At 47.4% G+C, this 23,205-nt stretch overlaps 1 protein-coding gene across 1 annotated transcript; it reads left to right on the forward strand.

Moving 5' to 3' along the window:
- Positions 1 to 459: 459 nt before the first annotated feature.
- Positions 460 to 8,387, forward strand: PPIF (peptidylprolyl isomerase F). The gene is made up of 6 exons (XM_075505182.1): positions 460 to 704; positions 3,005 to 3,035; positions 3,921 to 4,009; positions 6,249 to 6,345; positions 7,167 to 7,242; positions 7,661 to 8,387. The coding sequence occupies exons 1-6, from the start codon at positions 516 to 518 to the stop codon at positions 7,794 to 7,796; spliced, it is 618 nt and encodes a 205-aa protein (XP_075361297.1). The 5' UTR covers positions 460 to 515; the 3' UTR covers positions 7,797 to 8,387.
- The last annotated feature ends 14,818 nt before the right edge of the window (positions 8,388 to 23,205 follow it).

Consider the following 23,205-nt stretch of genomic DNA (forward strand, 5'->3'; position numbering starts at 1 on the left):
CAAAGGCGTTGGGTGCAACTACAAAATTTTAGGAACTTCCCGTCACTGTTGCTCCCAGGGGTAAGGGGCTGTGAGGAAACGTGCAAAAAACCCAACAAAACACCCAAACGAACAAACAAAACCCCAACAGCCCCTAAAAATCGTTGGGAAATGGCAGGCGGTGAGAGCGTGGCGCAGGTCCCGCTCGGCAGCCGTGAGGGCAGCCGGAGCCCGCAACGGCCCGTTGTCAGGGGAAAGTACCGGCTCCCGCCCGGAGCCGGCCGCCGGCACCCCGCGGCTGAGCCCGCACCGCCACCGGCGGGCACCGGCGGCCCCGGCGCCTCTCCCGCGCTCTTCCACACCACCCGCCGCCATTTTGGCCTGCGCGCTGCCCGCCGCCCCCAGGGGCCGCTGTGGCGCCGCGGCGGAGCCCATAAAAGGCCGCGGCGGCACCGGCCGCGTGTCCGTGTGTGTGTGCGTCGGTGTGTCAGACCGGCTGCCCGCCCTGCCTGCCTGCCCGCCCGCCCGCCCGCGGCATGCTGGCGCTGAGCGCCGCCCGCCGCCTGCTTCGCGCGCCCGGGGACCTGCTGCCGCCGCCGGGGCTCGCCTACATGTGGGCGGCCGGTGCCCGCGGTTGCTCCGGGGCTGGCGCCGGCCCGCCGAACCCGGTGGTGTACTTGGACGTGGGCGCTGACAATCAGCCGCTGGGACGCGTCGTGCTGGAGGTAGGGGCGCCCGGGCTGCTGCGGGGGCTGCCGGCAGCTCACCTGGCGCCGGGGCCCAGGGGACGGTGCCCAGGGAGCCGAGGGCGGCGGGGCGCCCGGGCATGGCGGCCGGTGAGCGGCAAGGTCAGGGCAGGCCCGCGGGGGGGGCGGCTGGCGCGGCGGCCGGCGGCGGCTCCTGGGGCCGCGGGGAAGGTACAGCCACCCCCGGGGCGGGCGTGAGAGGGGCCCGGGGGGGCGGCGGCCCTCGCCGGGCTGCCGGACCCGCTGCCCGGCCGCCCTCGGGGCTGTGCTCCCTGGGCGAGAGGGCGGTGAGGTGGCTCCCTCCCAGGTGGGAGGCGAGCGGGGGTCGGAAGAGGGCTGGAGTGGGGCAGCCGTCTTCGGTTTGTCGCGGTAACGCTGCCCTGTGTCAGCAGTCAGGGATGACAACGAAAGTCATCCCTGCGGGACGGATCTGCGGGGCTTGGTGCTCGGGGCTGCCTGCGGCCCCTGGGGGGGAGGCTGGGCCGCGGTCACCCCCGAGGTACTGTGGCAGGGAGCCTCGGTGGAAGAAAACTTTGAACCACAGGATAAAAGCTGAAATACTGAACAAGAGTAAACTTACTACTGAAGCGTACGGCTCGCTTGAGAGAAACAAGCACAGCTCCAGAAGTGACGAAGCGCCCAAAGCCCCAGCACGGCTCTGGGGGTCTTGTGCTGTCGGTGAACGGCTGGACCCTCGCCTGGCCGCCCAGGGGTTGGCGTGCCTCTGGGGCGGCGTGCCCGTAGAGGTTGCTTCGTCCTGTTTTTTCCTTTTTTTAATAGGTGCTTATTGTTTGATTCTTAGTCTTCGGTTTTCTGAGGTAGTGCCTCTTTGAGCTTCCTGCTTCACGTGCATTGAAAGGTTTGCAGAGCTCTGTTTGAACTGGCAGCTAACTCAACAGCCAGCTAGCAAACAGCTTTATCATTAAAAATTCAGTCTCTGAAATACTCAGCCATTTAAAGAAGGCCTGAACAGGAAAACTGCAGTACGCTCCGCTCTTACGAAAAACACGATAAGCGCCGAGACTTTAGTTGTGGTATACCACATATCCCGAGGGCCGGGCACGTGCCTCTGAATAAATGTGTTGTGTATGGGAAGGAATGAGGGCTGTGCTCCAGAACCACGCACCAGAGAGGGAGCTTCCAAATTGCTGCCGACTGAGGGAATTCAGTGTGGCCTTCTGCCTCCAGCACCCACATTGGGTCTGTATCAATAGATTTTTTTTTTTTTTTTTCCAAATGTAGTTCATAAGGGTTCTCTCTAAAAGGGTTTCCCTGGAGGCTAGAGCCCAATTCATTTTTCTTCATTGAAAGTGTCAGCATATAATTTAATTGGACGCTACTAGCTGTCATGCTCTCAGGAGGCAGCGTTTGAGGGAGTCATAGGTAAAAATATTGCTGTACAAGTTCCTCATTCATCAGTGAAATTTAGTAAATAGCTGGATGGTATTACAAAAAACAGCATTAATGGTACTATATTTCTTGTGGCAGCATTTCATTTCCCTGTTAAAGATTTTTAGTGTGCCCAGTTTACAGAATATCTGAATGTATTGCAGCGTCACCTTGAATCTTTGGCTAAGTTGTGGTTAGATTCAGCTGCAAATTACAGGCAGCCGAGGAGAGCATCCTAGGGAAGGAACATTAACTTCTTGCCACAGCCATGCTGTTTCTAGGTGTCTGCTGCTGGCCACTGTCAGGATGTGTGACTAGATAAAACTTTGGTCAGGCCTGATATGGCCATTTTAATGTCACTTTTCCCAGGCAATTATAATACTATCCATTTTTAAGATTAGTAAAAAGATGCATACTAATCAAAATCAGAATTTTTGTTGGTAACAAATATGTATGTAACGTCATGAGTCAATTTTGATATACACTTTCTGCTCTTTTTCCTTTGCCTTTTCTGCAGATTTCAATGGATGGCTCTATGCTGGGGAGACTTTGATCTCTCCAGTTGTATCCAAACTGGCTTTGATCCTTGGGGTCTATCGTAAAGATTCTTCTTAGTTATTGCTAAATTACTGTGTTGATCAATGAAATCATTAGATACTGCTCAAGTTGCTCTTCATTAACTGGCCAAAAGTTGCGTTGAGGGGATATTTTTAATTACTAGCCAAATGTTGGAAAGTCTTAAGGTGTTCTTGGAATTTTGGGTGGCTTGTGATTTCAGATAGCTCATCACCTTGGGAAGAGGGTTCAGTTGTACCAGCCTCCCATGTAGAAGTTTTTTTCTGTATGTATGAAAAAGCTGACTTACTAATTTGTTTGTTTTTCTTTAACAGCTGAAAGCTGATGTGGTTCCAAAGACAGCAGGTAAGGCAGCATCTCCAGAATGTCATACTTAAATACTTAAGGTTTAGATTGTAATTTTCAGGAACAAGAATGTTCTGTTATCTTTTGGAAACTATTTCCATATTCCATCCCCATTTGTTAAACAGAGAGATATGGTACAAACTTTGTCAGAACAGTGCTAGTGAGGAGTTATAATTTGTTGTTGTTCCAAATAGTTTCATTTTGTAATTTGTGCCAAGACAGTACAGTCCGAATGTTCAATTATCAGTGGTGAATAAATATGTTTAAAAACGCATTAGTTTGCATTAAAATCAAATTGTAAAGCAAATGGGAAAGGGTAAACCAAAGGGATGGTGTGTCTTAGGGTTTCCAAAGAACATATAGGGTTTTGTTTTCCTTGTCACTAGCTGATCAGTGCACTCATGTTACAAAGTTTGTGTTTTATCATGTGCTTCCTTCCTCATCTCTTTGTTTAGTGGTTCTGAAAAACTTGTACTTTTCTTTCAGTTTCTAGTAGATGAATATCCTTTAAAAAAAAAAAAAAATCACCTTCACAATCACTATAAAGAACAAAGGCATAAAAATCAGAAAATGAAATCTTTGACTCCAGAGTGGTGGGTTTGGGGAGGTGGGGTGTTGGAGTTCAGATAGAACAGCAATATAAAAGGGAGATGAGGTGGAAAAGGGTTGTGTTTGTACCCTGTTCTGAGGCCAAACAAGCTTTATTTCCTTAGCTTTATAACAGAGTTTTTTTAAAGCATGGAAACAACTAATAAATCAGTAATACCTTAAAGATACTATAAAATTTTTGAAGTGTATAAACTTGGGACATAGTTAATCTAGTTGTGTTTGATTATATTATGTATCATGTATGGCGACATAGTACTTTATGCTTTGTTTTCACAGAAAACTTTAGAGCTCTTTGCACTGGTGAAAAAGGATTTGGGTATAAAGGATCCACTTTTCACAGAGTGATTCCTTCATTTATGTGCCAGGTAATGTGCTTTTTTTTTTTACTTTTGCTATTAAATTTATCTGTATGTGTTATATTTTTAAGAACCAGTTAGACTAGTAGTAACATTTTAAGCGGCTCTGCTCTAACCTTTGCTAACTACAGAATAAAGAAGTGACAGCGTGACTTGCATTTTTGATGGTTTTGCTACGGCTGTTGCTTAGCACATCTTTTGTACAAATAAATGTAAATTATGTGTAGACTGTCTTAAAAAAACTGGCTTAAGGCTTTCTGCTTTTGTATAGCAGTGTACTTCAGTGTGGGGCATGTTTGGCAAAATAGCACTTGCTTGGGAGAAGCATTTGCCAGTAGAATGACAATCAACCTTGTGTTCTAAGTGAGCTAAGAAAACAACATGTCCATTCTTTATTCCTAGTAGAATAATCTGTTCACAATAGAGAATGTGTTTTTAAAAAAAATATATTTTTTTTCTGAACATCTCTCTAATACGGAGGGGAGGAGGGAACCGAAAGAGTTGGTTGGGGTAGATTTTTGGGATGACACACCTGAAATGGATTTTGTTTTGATTTAAAGCATGAATCTTTCAAAATTCGGAATTAAAGTGCATGCACGTTAGCAATTTTTTCTTAAAACAGCAGCAACAAAAACAAAAAAACAAATGGCAAGAGCCTTTGTGAAAGCCTTTTTTCTACTGTGCTTGGCAGATGAGCAGGATTTCAGCTGCTGTAGTGCACTGGATTGTATGATTCCTGGTGGCCCTCTCTTTCCTTAAAAAAACCTACATTTCAACAGCATTGCATTGTGGAATGGCTCTGTAAAAAATTTGAGATGAAGGTTATAGTAAGCGTGCTTTATTTATTAACTGATGACTGTGGTGGTACCCCCTCTTTTTTTTTTTTTTTTTTTTTTTTTTTTTTAAGCTAAAAATACAGCTGTCAGAACAAGAGGTCCTAATCTTATGACCTATTTTTAAGAAGAGAAAGGGGACAAGTGTGCTGTAAAGGACCTATTTTCTTGCCCTTGAAATGCAAACTAAGGTTTTGTGATACTGACAGAGGGACAAAGTTTAGAAGTCTTTCTGGGGTCAGAAATACATAAATATAAGAAAAATAGAAATCCTACTCTCAGTTCTACCACTAATTTGTGAAGTTCTGTGTAAGTCTGCTCTCCTTGCCTCCCTGTTTTGTCCCCACTAAGGGACCCAAAATGAGGATACTAGGTGGTTGACTCTGTGGTACAGTGAGATGATGAATTGATGTTTAGGAATTACTTGGTAGTCATTACCAAAGCGGAAATACTGTCATAGGTTTCAGATATTTTAAAGTGAGAGGAAACAGTAGAGGCCTTTCCACTTGTTGAGATGGAGTGTTAATATGATTCAGGCCATTGGTATAGCCTAATTGGAGGTCATTATACTCAGGTCTTGGCAATTCAGATGCCTCCACATGGCATGCAGCATGTAGAGCATACTTCTGGGACTGCGTAGGAGTAGGTGTAACACCCCACCTGTAATAGATTGGTCAGTGGAGAGGATGGAAGGATGGAACATGACATGAAATACTTGTTAGGTATGAGTTCTTTGCCAGCATGGGTCGTGTCACTTCTGGGAGAGGAGATGGCAGATTGCTGGAAGTAGTGTTTAGTCGCCACCTTTGGGAGTCGCTGTGGCTGGGGTTTTTTTGTTTTGTTGGGTTTTGTGTGTCTAACATGAGGCAGGTGGTCACATCTATCCCAGCAAACAGCATGTAGCTGAGGGAAGTTTAAAATAGCTTAGATGTAACACTTAAACAACAAAACCTAGAAACAGCAAATAGTAAATAGTAATAATGGAGATCCTGACCAGTGTTTATACCTGTTAGGAAAAAGAAAGAAAGAAAGAAAGAAAGGGGGGGGGGGGGGAAGTTCTCACGTCTTGCCTAAGGTAATGAATTTGGGTGATTTTGTTTTGAGGCCTTTGAGGTGTTTCTTAAAATTACTGCTATTTGTTGCATCACATTTGGGACCAAGGCTGGTAACACGGAAAGGTGGTTGTTGGAGTTATAGATGTCAGTTGGAGAATATGAGCAATATCTGGAGCAGAAATTTACTTTTGGCTTGATTGTATCTTCATCTAGTTGCATGGTTTTAAATCCTCATGTGACCATACTCATTCTTAACCTACAAAAAATTTGCTGATTTTATTACTTTTAAATTAGAGCAAGTGAATCTGTTTTGAAATAATGCTTGTGTGCTAGTAAAGTTAATAGCCATTTCTGTTTCAGGGTGGTGACTTTACAAATCATAACGGAACCGGTGGAAAATCCATTTATGGCAGTAGATTTCCAGATGAGAATTTCATACTTAAGCATGTAGGACCTGGTAAATAAACGTATTCTTTCTGCCTTCTGATGACTATAACCTGTAACGAAGCATTGTTTATGAAGATGTATTTTAAAAAAATAAGGGATTTTTAGATGTGTGGGGCACTTGGTAGTTACAGAAATATCAAGGAAGTTTAACAATGCATTGTCCCTGGCATGTGCTGATTTGTGTAGACTGCTGTACAAATATAAGTCAGCTTGTAACGGGTGAAATAGCCACTCTTGCTCTTACTATAAAAGGGACTATGCAAAATAAAGTATGGGGGTTTTGTATTTTACTTACAAATTTTACAAAGGTGAAGTTACTGCTTTTATTTTCCTCTTTCATAAGTCGTCGACTTGAATTTATACTTCGATGATTACTGCAGAAGTGAAACAAAGCAATCTGGGTTTTCTTATTTACTAGATAACACAGGCATGTCCTTTTAACCTCAAATTAAATCGAGAAAAAATAAAGGAAAAGGCATACATAAGAACATCTGATTGAATTCTTTAGTCTCACTTTTTCAGATTGTTACTTCCTCATCACAGGAGACTACTGCTGCTGTTGAACCACAGTAGAGTTTACCTGATGTTAATCACATTCAGGATGTGTACAACTAATTATATTACTAACATTCTTGCTGTGGAAAAAAGGGAGGCTGGGCTCAAGGGAATAGTCAAAGACAAGAAGTTGGCATTACAAATCATTTGGAGATAATGTGAGACCATCACGTCTTCTGTCTGTCCATCTTTAGTCTAAATGTGCAGAGGAAAATTGTCTTCTCCACTGCATACTTGCTACACCAACCTAATAAGCTGCTGCTGCTGCTGTTCTAGGTGTTCTTTCAATGGCCAATGCGGGACCCAACACAAATGGATCTCAGTTCTTCATTTGCACTGCAAAAACTGACTGGTAGGTTCTCAGCCTTGCATATTAACCTGATGAATTGATGCCTGGATCTGGAGGGTTTGGGGTTTTCTTAGGGTTTTTTTTGTTTGTGGGTTGATGGGGTTTGGTTTGTTTGTTTTGTTTTGGGGGTTTTGCTTTTCTTTTTAATTTCCAAATTACTTGACTCATAATGGAAAATAAATTTTGTGCTACTTGAGGGAGGAAGGCCTGTGAGGGTAACAAGGCCGCTATCCCTCATAATGCTTCTAAGGTCCAGAGCTAAAAGTATTTCATGTCACTTGTAGAGCAGTTGTGCCTTTGCCACAGAGTTGATCAGCAGGTGAGAGCTATGAAGATCTGCTAACATCCCTTCACTGAGCTTGGTTTGGTTCAGTCTTTATGTTGTTTTAAGTAAAACTGCCTTTGTTTATTTGTTTTACAGGCTAGATGGAAAACATGTTGTTTTTGGGCATGTAAAGGAAGGAATGGATGTCGTGAAAAAAATTGAGAGCTTTGGTTCCAAGAGTGGCAAGACCTCCAAAAAGATTGTCATTACTGACTGTGGCCAGCTGTCCTAGCCTTTGCCCTACCATTCAGGACAACTTTGATGCTGTGAAAAATGAATCATAAAAAACCCCAAACATTTCTGATCCCATGAGTAGCACCTATGGAACCATATTTTCTATTTAACTTGGTCCAACTTTTATACTTATATTAAATAATATTGATTAAAAGCATAAAAAAATAACTGAAATGTTTTAACTGAGCTTCCTTGGTAGTCACGCTGTCACACTGATTTGGTAGAGTCCCATTGCATTTTGAAAGAAATAGTACGGTCACCCAGAGCATATCTGACTGCAGTGTTGATACTGTTCTTAGTATTTGGATGTTTCAGGTGTTGGAATTCGTGGTGGAGTTGACAACTAAGTGTTCTATAGTTGGGGGTTAGATACAAACTGAGAAATACCGTGTTACCTTTGGTGCTAATAAACACCTATTCTGTTCTTTGTCTCATCATTTTGAAAAAATAATACTAACCAGCACGCTCAAGGCTGTCTGCAACATGACTGTCAGACATTTTCTTTCTGTGTCTCAATTTAAGTCTATCCAATAGAATTAATGTGTGGTTGTGGTTTTTTTAAAATTAATTCTGGTTTAATTTTTTGGGTTGTTTTTTTTCTTTTTTTCTTTTTTTCTTTTTTTTTGGGTAGTGTCAGACCGCTATTTAAAACTGAACTCTACCTTACCTTGCTTTGATGGAGCGATTTGACTTTTGGGTTAAGTAAATTGCTTTAGGTTGAGTTAGCCTACTGCTAGAACTCTACCGGGGCAATAAGACCACAAATTAGTCAAAAAGATCGTGGGACTTTTTTATTATGCAACTGTGAACTTACTTGAAGTGCAGTTCTGCTCTGGGATCTGTTTCTCTGAGGAATACAGCATAGTTCTCAATAGATAGCCTGTTTTTGCACTTTGAGAATATAATCAGAGTATAGTGAGCTTCCTTGAGTGAGAAAAGAGGTTTCATTGCTTTTTTTGTCCTGTTGGTCCTGCAAAGTCAACCCACCTTGGGTATTACTTGGATTATGATTTCTTCTCATGCATCATCATCAGAAGTCAAAATTGATCACCATGAAATCACAAGGCCTAATTGGTGCAGCAAAATCATTACTGTTCGGGTTGATGCATGAGAAGGAAAGAATTCAGCTGATCAGATAAACACATTTCATTTTTATAAACAGGTATGTTTTATGTGGAGTGCTTGAGCAGTAACAAATGTTGGAACCTCACAACATCACTTTTAGAATTACTAAAGCCGCTGTAAAGTATTAATGTTTGTGGGGAAAAGCAGTTGACTGTTTTTGTGCAATAATCTTGTTACTTAAAAAAAAAAAAAGTCATGGCTCTCTTCAAATGTGAATTTACTTCCTTTGCATTCTGATAATATGTAGGTTTAAAACTATTTTGCACTGGATTTTTTTCCACTGAGGGCTGCATTCTTGTGTGTACAAGGTGTAATTCAGAGTGTAATTTTGCAGAAAATGGAATTTAAAAGCTTTTTGCACTATAGCTGTTTCATCTTTCTTTGTACTATTTTTGAAATACTAGTTTGTGCTGGTTTGGCTTATTTCAGTTTGATAGAATAATGACTTTTTTGGGGGGTGTTCTCAATTTGTATATGAAAAATTATTAAATACAGTTCTACCACAAAAATCGTCTGTTTCTTTCTTAAATATGACTTTGCACACTTACTTGAAAGCAGGAGTCTGAGGAGGTGAAACCTGTTGTGTTTAGTCAGGCTATTCTATTCCGTCCAGTTTGTGATGGGTCTGATCTAGTGGTATTCTGAAGCCACGCTGTCGTTCAGAGATACAGCCAGCAAGAGACAGGGCGATGGTGCCATGCTTTGCCTCTTGCTAGTGAATCTAAAATATCTGGTATGTGGATAGCGGTTCAGGTTTTGAGACTTCTCTTGTCCGATTTATTCCATCAGTTTGCAGAGATAATGGGGAAAGTGTAAATTTACTGGGTGCTTTTGTAAATTTCTGAATTCCTTTTTGAAAAGGTGGTAGTTCCAGCTTTTTGCTGGACAATTGAGGAAAAGCTCCTTCCTTGCTGTGTGATCGGAGGTGACCTTAAGAATTCAGCATCTTCCTGTGTATCTGCAGTATTTGTAGACTGGAAAGCCCAGTGGAAGATGCTTTGCCGCAAACCAGTCCATTTTCTCAGAACTGTGTTAAGCCTTAAATAAGTAATAGTATTGTGCATGTTATAATGATGTATTACATATGGCTGTGGCTTTTACAGAGACATTTATGCCCTAACTTCTGAAATGTAGAAGCTAAAATTTTCCATCAAGGCTCACAGTCTTCACTGGAAGATAAATATTAAGACTTGCAGAATCACTGTGATTAGTAACACTGGTTGCAGTGTCTCGACGGGGCTGGCCTCGGTTTCCAGATACCAGTCCTCTGCATACTTTTCCCTGCTAGAAGAAAGTTTTTGCTGCCTGGGTGCTCAGGGCAGCGTAATGTGTGAGGCTTAGTGTTTTGACAAGCTAAACAGGTCAATCTCTTAACGTTTTCTTGTATAAAGTATCTTCCTCAAAATGGATTTTTCTGGGGTTCTGTTCTTCCTGTTTTTTCTGTTTTCCTTCCCCCTGCCCCCTTCCCTTTATTTAAAAAGAAAAGGCACAGAGCTCTATTCCGGTATAAGTCTTGCACCCTGCAGCATTGCAAGAGTGTTTCTATGCTGAAAAGACACAGCTAGTGCTATATGCCCGAGCTAATTTTAAGAGGTGGTTGTGGCACCACAGGACACCGCAGCAAGGGCTGCAGGACCTCGGCATGCTGGATGGCTGGCCCTAGCCCTCTCTGGTTCTGTGGCCGTCAGGCTGGGGTAGCTTGTCCACTTCCATACGCAACCCAAAGTCATGATTGCAGTTCATGGGTACGTACACGGGCATAATCAGCCTTTGCTAGTAATTCTCTGCCGGGATCTAATTTTCTACAGGATCCTAAGTGCCCGTCCCTCTCCTGTGAGCCCTCACGTATCACAAACAGCTACTGGAAGAGGGTTCTCCTTTTACAGCCTTGCCTGATGGTTTTGTGAGCTTCAAAGTCATGGGCTAGAATAGGAAGAGTTAGGCAGTGCCACCACTTGTTTGTGACTTCCTTACTGCAGGATTTTGTACCCCTTCATAGCAAAATGATACACATTACAACAACAATAAACTCTGCCTCACAGCTCTGTCGCGTACAGAAAAGGACTTTGACTTCTAAAGTTAATCCACTGCAGCCGTGAGATAGGAAACGGCCCAAAATTGTTTTCTAAATACATTTAGGTGTTAAATGGATGTGCTTTCCTTGTCTTCTGCTGGTAAAAAGCATTGAACTGAAAGCAATTCAGAACATGCTTCATTTTAAAGCAGCTGAGTGATCGCAGAGTAACTGATGTTATTCATGTATATATTAAAACTGTGAAAAACTGTTGCCACACAAGTTGAAGTACAGCGTGATTTTTCCACCCGCTGCCTGGTGACTCGTTCCTTCGGTGCTGCTTCTGGCACAGCGGCTGTGGGGCAGAGCTGCGGCTGTGGGGCAGAGCTGCGGCGGCCGCAGCGCTGGGGAGCCCCTGCTTTGGCTGCGCCAGAGGACTGGATCGAACCTTTGCTCTTCTGTTGCGAGAGGTGTGTCTCCCCACCAAAGGATCCGCGCGGAAACGACTTCTCCCGCCGTGCCTTAGATTGCAATTGCCCGCTTCGGTTCCAGCCGTGGCCGCTGCCGCCGGGCACAAGCTGCGCCGTGGATCGAGTACTTTCGTAGCGACCCAGGCAGTTCCCGAATCGCTGCCTGTAGCTGCCCTGGGCAGATCACGGGCGTTAACGAGCCGCCCCCTCCGCCCTCCTCTCGCTCCGTGTGCTTTCTGTCGAGCTCCGTGGGGGCCTGCCGCTCCCGAAGCCGGGCTTCGGGCGGGGGGGGGGGGAGGCTCGCAGTTGCCCCGCTCCCCGCGAGATGGCACCACGCGATCGCCCATTGCGTGCTCGGCCGCCGCCGTGACGCCAGCGCTGACAGCGGCAGTGGCGCCTTTTCCTTAATAGCCGCAGCGAAGGAGCTGGAGGCCACGAAGCTCCGCTAAATTGAGGTGCGAAGCAGGCCGAATTACAGCGGTGTTGGTAACAAACTGTCCTGTAGCTTCCTTTCACTACAGGGGAACGAGCTGAGCTGCACGCAGTTACTCCTGGAGTACCAAAAGCTGCAGCGGCGTGGCTTGCTGGGTGTGAACCCTGCGGTCCCGTGAGGGGCTGCTGCAGCTCCCGCGGGATGAGAAGACGAATTAGTAAAGCAACGCCTTTCCCAACTGCAGCTGCACGTTGCCCTGAGCTGTGGCTTACTGAGGTGCGACGGAAGATGTTAAAATGGAGCGTATCGTCCGAAAGAGTTTTTGGGGGGGTCCTGCTGATTAGAAATCCTGCACAACTCTAATAGGTCACGGAAGAGAAAGGAGGGTATTCGCTATGGAGCGGTGGTTTTGAGATGAGCTGAGGGACGGCAGCTCTGCTACTGCAGGTTTTCACCTGGATGTTTAGAATAAAAGCTTGCACGCTGGAAGAGAGGTTGGCACATCCAGGCTGCCTCTGGGGTGAGGCACGGGCACGCCGGGAGAAGAGCCTGCAGAGCGAGCTCCGCGGCGGTGTCCACTGACGTACTTCCAAATGCAACACAAGCAAGAAAAAACACACTCGGAGGGCACCCTTAGGTAAAGTGCAAATAAGTACACACAGAAAAAATGAGTTTATATTTCAAAGTTGTTTCAACAAACTCACAAATGTTTTTGTTTAGTCTCAGGTTTTAATTATTTGTTCCAGACTTTCTGCTTACATAAATTGCTTTCTTTGGTGTTGACTGAGGCTATGTCTCTTTGTTTATAAAGTTTAAATGCTTTGAAGCCAAGACATTCAAGGTACAAAATGTTGTTCTCTTTTGTAATGCCGTATACTCTGCTGGTAGCAATATATCAACAATCAGAACCTCCAAGAAGTTAATTACTTAGAGTACAAATCACATTACGTGACATTTCAAGGATAATCTGGATGTCCTGCTGCTAGCTGAGAATTTGTAGTTGGACAGACACTTTCTACCCAGTTTAGAAGTAACCAGGCTAAAAAGACATTGACCTTCAAGTGAAAAACTTTTAAATCTTGAACTGCAGATTTTTGTATTAAGTCTGACTCTCTTTAAAGATATTGTATGACCCAGCTGATCACAGGTGAATTTTGGCCCAAAACCTTCACAGCCCCAAACACCAACTTGTTGCACTCTTGAACTGAGAACTGAACCTTGGCAACAATTGTCCTGAGCCTTGACGTTCCTTCTCCAGTTATCAGCTCTCTGATTTTTCCCGTACAGCTCTGGATACGCCTTTTCCATGCTGTCCTGCCTCCATGCGGCCCCTATGTCTGCCAGGGGATGCTGCACGAGGTGCTGCGGCCATCCAGAGGCTGCATCCTACGTTAGTCGTGGGTGAACTGCCAGATGGTGGGAGAGAAAGGAGCCGCAGGGCCATGAAAGCACAAGGACCTCTCCCATGTAACCTCTTCCCCCTTGCACTGGTTGGGGCCTGGGAGCCCCACATCAGGGCCGTGCCGTGCCGTGCCGTGCCACGCCGCAGGCTGGCTGAGCCCCTGCCTCGCTCCCCTGTACATAATTTCCATCCTTGTGGGAGGGGACTGAACACAGTTTGCTTCATGTGAGCAAAACTGCTTTCCCAGCAGTACCCAGCTGGGGGAGGGCAGACAGAAAGGCAGATGGAGATTAGCAGTGGTTTTTTCTTCTCCCCAAAACCTCCAAGAGACGGAGCTTCCACTCCTGCACAAAGCCGCCCGTCGTGCCCTGGCACGGTGGAGAGGTGGGCTTGGGGGAACCGTAGGAGGGAAAGGCTGCACCTGGGGAAGCAGGTGACTCACTGCTTTGGGAGGCAAACAGGAGCAAAGAGGTGGTTTTTTCTTTTGTCAGGGCTGAGGCCAAGGGTGTCAGGGACTGGCAAGGGCATGGTTTAAGAGCTGGGACGCAGGAGGACCATCACTGCGAGCTATAAATGGTGGAAGATGAAAAGGTTTGGAGGCAATTGCATGAAGCAGGAGAGCTCGCTGTGGCAGGAGAGGGAGGTGCTTCTGTTACAGGGGATCTGAATGAGGACGAGCTTGTTTGACCTCAGATGCCATGCCTAAATGGAGAAAGGTTTGAGGCACCTCGCTGCAGAAGGCTGTCAGTACCTGCTGCCTGTTCTGTCAGTGGTGAAGGAGATGTCCTGGGACATAGCTGGAAATAAACTGTTGCTGGTGTTTTTCACTTGAGTTCAGTGCAACCGTATCAGAGGTTAATGCTGACTTCAAATTGCTCATTATTTATTAGCTGGTTAAGCGAACAAAAACCTAAAATTCGGTCATCATTGAGACTGATGAAGTTTGAGAAGAATGGAGGAAAACTTACTCAGCGGCACACCTCATCATCTCTGAGGAATTCAGCAAAACATTCAGGTCCCAAAGGCCCCGGAAAAGAGCGGCATAAATGAGCAGGTAACCGGACTTCAAGCTCTAAAACTGCTGCTCCAGTCTACGTGTCCCCATTGAGGGGCCAATTCTTCACCTGATTTGATAGCACACCATGCACTTTGCTGGACGTTAGCCCATGCTCCCTATGCATGTATATTTTTGAGGATTAAAACACAGGTTATAGCTTGTGTGTAAATGTCAGCGTACCTCCAACCGAACAGCAGCCCTTGACGCGAGTGCTTCAGTGTGTGTGTGTTCCAGCAGAGCACCTGCTTAACCGCAGGGCTCAGAGAGGGTTTCTCCAGGCGTCCTCCCCCCGTCCTCTCCAGACGTGGCCGCTGCACCTGCGAGTGAGCGGGCGTAGGGCGAGGAGCAGGCACAGCGCCCGCCCTGCGCTGCTGCTCCTCAGGGCCACCTTCACGCAGGGGCAGGGCATTGCTGAGGTCCACCCTGCCGCATCCCTCGCCAGGCGGGAAGGAGCAACGCCTTCATGGCATTTATTATTTATTGAGGAAGCTGCATTTCTTTTTGCTGCCATACCTCGGACCTGGAGGTCTGAGGCAGGCAGGTCCGGACACGTGGGCTGGGGTGCAGGGTTGGACCAGGGGTGCTGGGACGGCTCCGTCCTCTTCCGACGGGTCACTATTTTTAACCACCCTTGAGAAACGTTGGTGTGAATTCCCGGTTCTTTTTACCGGCCAGGACAAAAACCATGTAACTGGGGAAAATAACTGACTGCGTCTTTAAGCTGGGGTCAGGGAGAAGTTAAAAATGTGCAGATACAGAGGTTTGGGGGGGAAAAACTCTGTCACCGTTCTCATTTTCACTCACCTCCTACTTAAAATTCATGCAGGAAGGTAGGCAGAGGAACACAACAGCTGCTAAAATTACTAGGTGGAAATCATTTTTAGCAGGCGCAAGTGTCTTGCGGTTTTCCTGCTCACTCTCTCCCCCTCCGCTCCTACCTCATCCCCGGCCCGCTGCAGTTTCCTCCAGAGAGGCTCTCGTGTCGCTGGTGTCTCTCTAATAACAGCCGCTGTCACAGCCGAGCCAAAGGCAATCTGTTAGTGATGTGTGGCAGCTGCAACACCGGCCCCCGCCGGGACCCCGGCCCTGAGGAGGAGCCCTGGGCCGGCCTCGAGCGGCCCTCGGAGGGCTCGCTGCTCCGACCCCACCACTGGCAGAGCTGACACGGGGTGGTCCTCAGAGATGCAGAGGAGTGTGAGGAGGAGGCGGCAGCTGCTAGTGTTTAGGCTTTGCCAGAGCAATAAATTTTGCGTTAGTGCTAAACAGTGCACGCTCCAAATGATGCAGTGTCTTAGGGTTTTTTTTTCCCTGCCAAAAGTCAGCGTTTGGTTAGGATTTTATTTTTTTGGAAGCGGTGTTGCTATTAACTTGATGCTTGCCAAGGCCAAACAAAGTGCAAAGTGTCCTTGGAGAAAGCTGCGTGATTCTGTACATTAAAAACCGGGGGATGCCAGCACGCAGTCTCGGCCTCGCAGCCTGTCACGTGGTTTGCTTATGTCGCCAGGATCCTATAAACGCTTTCGCTGCATTTTTTAAAGAACGTTTCCTTGCTTAAACTGCAGAAGCTCAAGCTTTGCATTTTTTGGTCTGATTCTTTTTTGGTACGGGGTTGTACAGCTTGTGGGAGGAGCGTGCAGCGGAGCCAAGGCAGGCTGGCTGGGCAGGGATGAAGGGGTTATAGCTCGGGGCCAGCATGCAGTTACACCCAGATGCAGAGCTACGGCCCGTGTCCCCCACCCTGAGCGCAGCATGACGTTACGTAGCTGTTAACCCACTAACCCTTGGCCCCTTGACTCGCTGGCGAATGCAAACAATAGGCTGGCCCTGCGCAATGGGGAAACGATGCTGGTTGCTGCCGTGACAGGCGCCGCGAGCATTAATTGCCCGTGGCTGACAAGGGAGGTCTTTAAGATTGCTGTTGGGTCTGTGGCAGCACCTCGGGTCGCGAGCTGGGGCCAGCTTTGCAGGGCACGGTGTATGTACACCAGGTCAAGCAGCTCCTGGCCCAAAGCCACCTGAAAAAATAGCCCTTTGGCTCGGATGCCTCCCTCCTTGCTCTTGCCATCGCCTGCGCTCCTCTGTGCACAGTCGGTGATGTCGAGCAATAGAGAGTTCAGAGCAAGGGAGCTGCAGAGATAACTCTTCCTCGGCTCCTGATTTGAGGCCAGGCAGCTCAGTCCCCTGAGGTATCTACTCTCTCCACCCCACAGAGGAAACCTGAAGGAAGCTGCAGTTTAGCCCACTGCCAGAAGATTTGGCTGTGACTGTGGCATCCCTGGGTCAGCAGGGTGCAGGCAGAGCTTTGCCGTGCCCTGCGAGGAGGGAGTGTGCACAAGCCCCCACGCAGCAGAGCTCCCCGTGCAAGAGCCACTGTGAAAGCACGTCTGTCCTCCCCCTCTCCCGATACAGCAGCGTGCTCGCAGCTGCGGCACCAACAGCCGCGCGGTTCTGAAGGTAGGGCTGCATTCAGGGCTGCAGGCCGGTGGCTCTGCAGGTGTTGCTCCCCATGGGGTGACACCAGGCAGAGGTTGTGGCCGTTGCTGGCTTTCCTTCCCCAGCTGCTGGGCCAGTGGTGGGGCCAGCATGGCACGGGTAGGGCGATGTGCTGGTGGCCGCTGTGGTGCTGCTGCCGCTGGGAGCGGGTGCAGCCGTGCAGGTTGTCGCAGGGTGCTGCAAACACCCGTGCTGCTGCTTCTTCTGCTTTCCTTACATGGGCATCTGGATGCCTGAAGATGCGCTCCCTCTCACGTCCAGCTGGATCTTGCACTGCACTAAAGTAAGTACTCCCCTAGCCTGCAGCGAGAGCGCGTCACTCCCTCGACTGTCTGTGAGTCACCCACCTGAAATCACACCTTAATACCATCTTCCTTCCAGTAAACCTCTCAGTGAAGGCAGATGTCGACTGGGAAACCGAACTCCAGGCACGTGCAGTGTTTGCCGGCCGTCACCAATTCGTGCCCCTGGCGCAGCGGCTGTGCCTCCAGCGGGGATGTGGGGGGCTCAGGGCGCCTGCCTTCAGCCTGCGCTGCTCCCGCCCGTCCCTGCAGAGCGGGGGTCCCCTGGCACGGCTGCAGCTCTCGGGCTCTTGGCACTGACCCACCCTTGGAGAGCGACGGTGGACGCGACTGCCCTGCCTCCGAGCAGTGCTCCCGCACCCCTTTGGGTTGCAGGCTCATCCCGCTGTGGGAAATCTGGCCTGTCTGGCTGAAAGCATCAATCCCAAATTGCTGAAGCTAAAACAGGGGCAAGGATTTAATATACTGGCAAAAAAACCCCACTCTGTTAAATGCTTTCCTTTGGCTGCAGGGCGAACACGATCGCACAGAGCTTGAGGGCTCAAAGGACAAGACAGCAACAGGAGAGATCGCCAGTGGATTGGCCACCTCTGGGGTAGCTGTTGTTACAAACTGGTCGTTGGAACTGACTGCGTCACACTGGGTCAAAGCAAAGCAGTTCATTTTTCCAGTGCTTTTATTCTGTTTCTTTTCCAGTTGTTTTGAAACCACTGGAAAAGTGGTTTGATGCCCCTGGATTTTGGAAAATAGTATTCATGCACACAGATGCAGGAGTGCATAACGAAGGAAAACCAGATACTTCGTTTAGTTGTAAGGATGACTTGATTTCTTATGTGATAGTTACAAAATGCATAGAAATTGGTGTGGAACAGGGGGAAAGATAATTACACCTTGCTCTTCTTTACCTTTTCAGCACCGTTCCCTTCATGCTGAAATGAAAGGAAATGCCTTTTTCTCTTCACAATAATATGAAATAATTTTCCAGAAACCATCCTGGCCCAGACCGCCTCAAGCAGAGTTATAAAACTGCACCTAGTTCAGCACACAATTCGCAAGAGAGGGCGGCCAGGCTGTACCCTGATGGCTGGATGACATGCCCTTCCTGTGGGTCCTGCTGCATGCAAACCCAAAAGCTGTGGCCGGCCCCTAATTTTACAACCCTGCTTCTTGGCCATGCTCAAAAATGTGACTTTTGAAGCTTGCAGCTAATGCATCTCTCTGCCCTTAAGATCTGATTCCTGAGAAAGGTGGGGGAGGCAGCGGGCGCGGGGGGAGCTGGGGGCCGGTGACCTTCACCTGCAGGCATCACAGCACATTTCCCAGCTGCTGATGATATTTTTACTCCCATTTAATGACTGCCCCAGTTAATGAGGTTTATATCATCTCCTTCCATAGCTGTTTCCGAGGGTGTCTGAAGAGCAGGGTGGCGGGGGCACCTCCACCCACCGCTGCCCGAGATGCAGTGGAGGGAGGGATGTCCTCTGCTGCCAATGTCACACCCGGGGTGCGACAGCAGCATTCTGCATTGTGGGGCCAGAATAACGTATTCCTTCCGCTTTCTATTTTCTTTCTAAACTCAAAGCACAGGTGAAGGAGCAAGGGTGCGAGATTGAAGAGAGACAAAGCAGCAAAGTGCCAGGTGGGTCAGTGAAACAGAAACAACTCTGAAACCAAAACAGCTCAGTGTAGACGCAGTACATTAGAATACAGAAGAAAAGAATATTTTATATCTACAGGAGAGGAATCGATACAGTATTTCAGAAAAAAAATCGAGGTAAACCAATGTATTTTAGGAGCCACAAAATTGAAAAGGTGAGAACGCCGATAGCTGGGAAATCAGCTGCGTATCTGAGCCTGCAGCTGGGGAAGGGATACGAACAGAGCACACAGCTACCTGCAACCGCTGCAGGGCTGCGATGTTTCCCGTCCCCATGTCCCCATTCCTCCTGCCAGCGCTGGCTCGGGGGTTTCTTCACACCGCCTGAGCCTGAGCCATCCCGCTCGCCCACGGCGAGGGGCTCTGTGGACCTGGAGGGTGGGAGCCTTTCCATCCCTCCTGCCTGGCTGGAGCTGGGACGAAGCCGTGGGGACGAGGATTTCCCGGCAGGGCTGGGGGTCACTCTGGGAGCTGGGCTGGTGGTTCCTGTCCAGCTGACAGGCTTCTGCAGAAATAGTTAGCGTATGGCAGCATTGCCTCCTAAGCCTTTAAATATAACTTAAACTTATAGCCTGAAGGTGCTGCCTTGCTCTCCATGGGACTTTGCAGCTGCAGTTGTTATTATTCCATCTCAGAGAACTCTGTTCCTTTATTTCCCCCTTTTGGGGCATCTGGAGCACGGTCTGTGCCAGCTTTGTCTGCCCAGAAGCTGCCTCAGTTCCTCAGGAATGAAGCTGAAGGTTTTTCAATGGCTGCTAACAGCCCGCAGATAACGTAGGTTTGTTCCCTGTTGTTCTTCGAGAGCAGGGCCCCTCAAAGAGCAGACTGAACTCTGTATCAAGGAGTCAAAGGGTTAAAATAATATTGGCCCAGTGTGTCATTGCTGACTAAGGTCCTGGGCTTAACAAGACCCTAAATTGTTCCTGTTCCATTGATGTAATTTGTTATCCTCAATTTCCCCCTCTTTTATTATTTCAGTGTTCCCATCTCTGAAGTCATAGCTTCAACATGGATTCTTCAATCACCCTCTCAAAACCTGGCAGAAATATGTGTCTGGATGATAAACTAGTGGCAGTTCTGACCTGGTTTGTATTTGACATCGTTCACCTGGCGAGCCAGTTCCCTGCTGGTGGGGGTGATGAGGCCGATTCTGTCCCCACCCCAGGTGTCTCTGGCTCATTCCCTGCTGTTTAGTCACGTAAGTGGGATGTGCTGGGAAATGGTGGTGGTCCCAAAGGGGAAAAAACCACCAGGCAAAACGACTTGAACCCATATGGTACGATCCTCAAGCTGATATAGATCTTCTATAATCAGTGAAATTTTTAACCTATTCCAATCCAGTGTAATTTATTAGGACAAGGTTCTTTCCTCCTGCGGAAACAATTTGTAGCCAGTTCTTTCTCAGCCTTTTTCTATAGTCATACAGCTAGGGAATCAGCGTTAGGGTACCAGTGTTGCAGTGGCTGCTTTGCTACCAGCCGACCATCAGCATAAATGAGGACAGACAGTATTTTACACCTATTTTGTACTAGCTGGCACGGAGCAACGGAAAGCTGGAAAAAACAAAACCACAGACTAGAGCAGAATGAATAAAAACAAAAAAATAAGCTATGTCCTTTAGTTTTGGAAACCCTCCAACAACCTCTAATATGCATCAGTGAGATATCAACTTTCTGCCTTGCAGGATGAACTATAAAATATTATATCTTAGCCCTGCACATTTTCAAGTTCCTTGTCCTTTATTACAGCAACTGGTTTATTAAAACTGGAAATGGACCTAGACCAAACCTCTGCCTGACTGTGTCTGAACGGCTGCATCCAAACCCTGCAGCTTTCGAAAACTGGTCTCTAATGTTTAAAACAAAACCAAGCCCAACACAACAGCAAACAACTTCTCATTTCTCTTCCGTTAGTTCCCTACGTGGACAAAAGTTCTCGCACCTGGAGGTACAAAGCTATTAGGTTCATGGATTAACTTAAATCCTTGCCCACTAATGTTAAAGGCAAAATGCCCAGTGTGGTTAGCAGTGTCTGAGGATTAAAATTCAATCCCACTTGAAACTCTTCCCAAGCATATATGATCAATGATGAGTTTGAAAGTATATTTTTTTTTTTTTTTAAGTCCATTTATGTGATTTTTTTCTGTTTGTGAGACTAACTGGCAGTAAAAGGTATTAATTTCCTATCACTTTGTTCCAAATTGTCCTTCCCTTGTCCTTGTATTTTATGGTCTCCATTAAGGAATGTTGTCCTCTGGATCATTTTTATTGGCTTTGCTTTTTAATAATCAGCATTCATGCTTAATACAGCAGTTTTTTGGTAACAAAATTCATAGCTTAAAAAACCCAAAGCAGCCCCTCTTTCCCTTGACAGATTTGAAATGCGATTACTTTTGTAAGTTATAAATAAAGGCCTGGTAGTTGATGTTTAGTGGGAAACTCTCCCAGTGTATTTCAGAGCCCTGTTTTTCAGTCTCCTCCGATAAGAAAACTGCTGACTTGGCATTTTGGGGAGCTGCTTTTTGTGCTTTGTGTTCCTGCTGCAGCTGCCAGGGGTTAGTAAACCTCCGGGCTGCAACGTGGCCAAAGCAGGAGCTGCCCGTGCTGCTGTGCTCCCTGCTAACCGTACCACCACACCGGTGCAGTGCCGGGTTTTGCCTGCGAGCTGCCGGATCAGGACGAGCTTTGGGCCATCAGGTTGCTGTCCCCAGGGTCTTGCTCTTGGTGGCACCTCCACCAAGACCTGGGAGGGGGGTCCGTGGCAGCCCTTACCCCCACCTGAGCACCGCTCACACCAGCCCGCTGCCGTTTACCCTCACCATCAGGTTAGAGGTGGTCATCTGGGACAACACGTAACGATGGCTGCTTTTTATGTTTACAAGTCCCGCAGAGAGAGTTTGTTTAAAAAGAGGTAATGCGTCTCCCCACTGTTTATATGTTGTCATTTTTCTCCCGCGGTAAGACACTGGGCTAAGTCTGGCCAGCCCTTCCTGCAGATAAGCCGCAGCTGGCCTCATCACTGGGCAGGCTGCTGATGCCACGGTGGTTTGGGGGGAGATAGGAATCTCTAGTGATAAACAAATGGCTTCAACTAAAAGCAGCTACTGACAGATAAGGCTGAATTACTGCATGGGTTTTGTAAAGCGAAGGGAAGGCTTTGCAGTGATTAAAATGACACCTATAAGCCTTGATTTGCCATAATGGTGTTTTCTCTTGACCTCCTTTAGTTGAGATCCTTTTGTACCAAAGATGGACCATAGAGCATTCACGGACCCAGAGGTTTCCTGAAGGGTTTGTAGTTTGGCAAAGGTGTCTCTAAATGGCCTGGCAGAAGTGCTTGGTTTAGAGGAAAATGTGCTGGCCTGTTATTGGGGTTCCCTGCCAGCCTGTGCTAGAGATTTCTTTTTTTTTTTTTTCCTTCCCCATAATCTGCTCCAGCAGTTCAGCATAGGAAAGTTCAAGGGGAAGTAACCCTTGTCAGAAAAAAAAAAGCTGTAAAAGCAATCTTTCTGATCCTAGTGGGTGATGGCCCAGTAAAAGAGATGATGACCCAGCTTAGAGCCTGCTTCAGTAACCAAAAAAAAAAAAAAATCTAGTATTTAAAATAGAATTAATTTTCCCTTTGGATTGTGGTCAGGTTGGAGTCAAGTTTAATTCCTTCAAGCTATGCTTTCCCTCAGACTCCATGTTTTTAGAAGCTTTTAGAAGCTTTCCTAGGAGAAGCCAGTTCATTTGTCTTACAGCATATTGTGCTGCTGGACTTTGTCTCGGTGGAGGAGGAAGGCTGGGCTGTAACTGCAGTCTCTCCTAATGAACGCATACTTGTCACATATCCAGGACTAGATGGGCTTGTCTGCCCCTCGCACCCACCCAAAATATAGCTGTGTCCCAGGGAGATGACCTCCACCCTGGGCTAGGCCATCTAGCCTCCAGGCAAGGACGAGGCGATGCTGAGGTACGCACAGGCTGCTGCATCCCTGCCCAGGGACTGCTGGGATGCACGGCTCTGGCACCGCTGCCAGAAGGAGATGCAGGACAGCAGGAACAGCTCAGCTTTCCTATCCTACAATCCCAAAGGAGCCCAGAGGCTGTGGTTGCACCAGGAAGTACGTAGGGAGTGTGCTACTGCAGGCAGCTGCCTGTCCCTCCCCAGGTGGAGCAGGCAGCAGGAGGGGCAGGAGCTTGTGACAGGATCCCAAGGCAGGACTTTTTTTTCCCGGTAGCTGATATGCCCATGCAAATAACAAGTGCGATGAATTAGAAATACTCATTAATAGCAGAAGTATCACATAATTGGCAAAACTGAACCTTAAATCGTGATTTGCTTGCCTGAAACGTCGGTGCCTCTGGCAATAGCTTGTGTGGGCTGGCCGGGCAGCGCTGGAGAAGTGGAAGGCAGTGCTTTGTGAGAGGGGCCTTTGATGTACCTGTGAGATGTGAAACCTCCACATCGGG

This window comes from Mycteria americana, chromosome 6, assembly GCF_035582795.1.
Source record: "Mycteria americana isolate JAX WOST 10 ecotype Jacksonville Zoo and Gardens chromosome 6, USCA_MyAme_1.0, whole genome shotgun sequence".
In the NCBI taxonomy this organism is placed as follows: Eukaryota; Metazoa; Chordata; class Aves; order Ciconiiformes; family Ciconiidae; genus Mycteria; species Mycteria americana.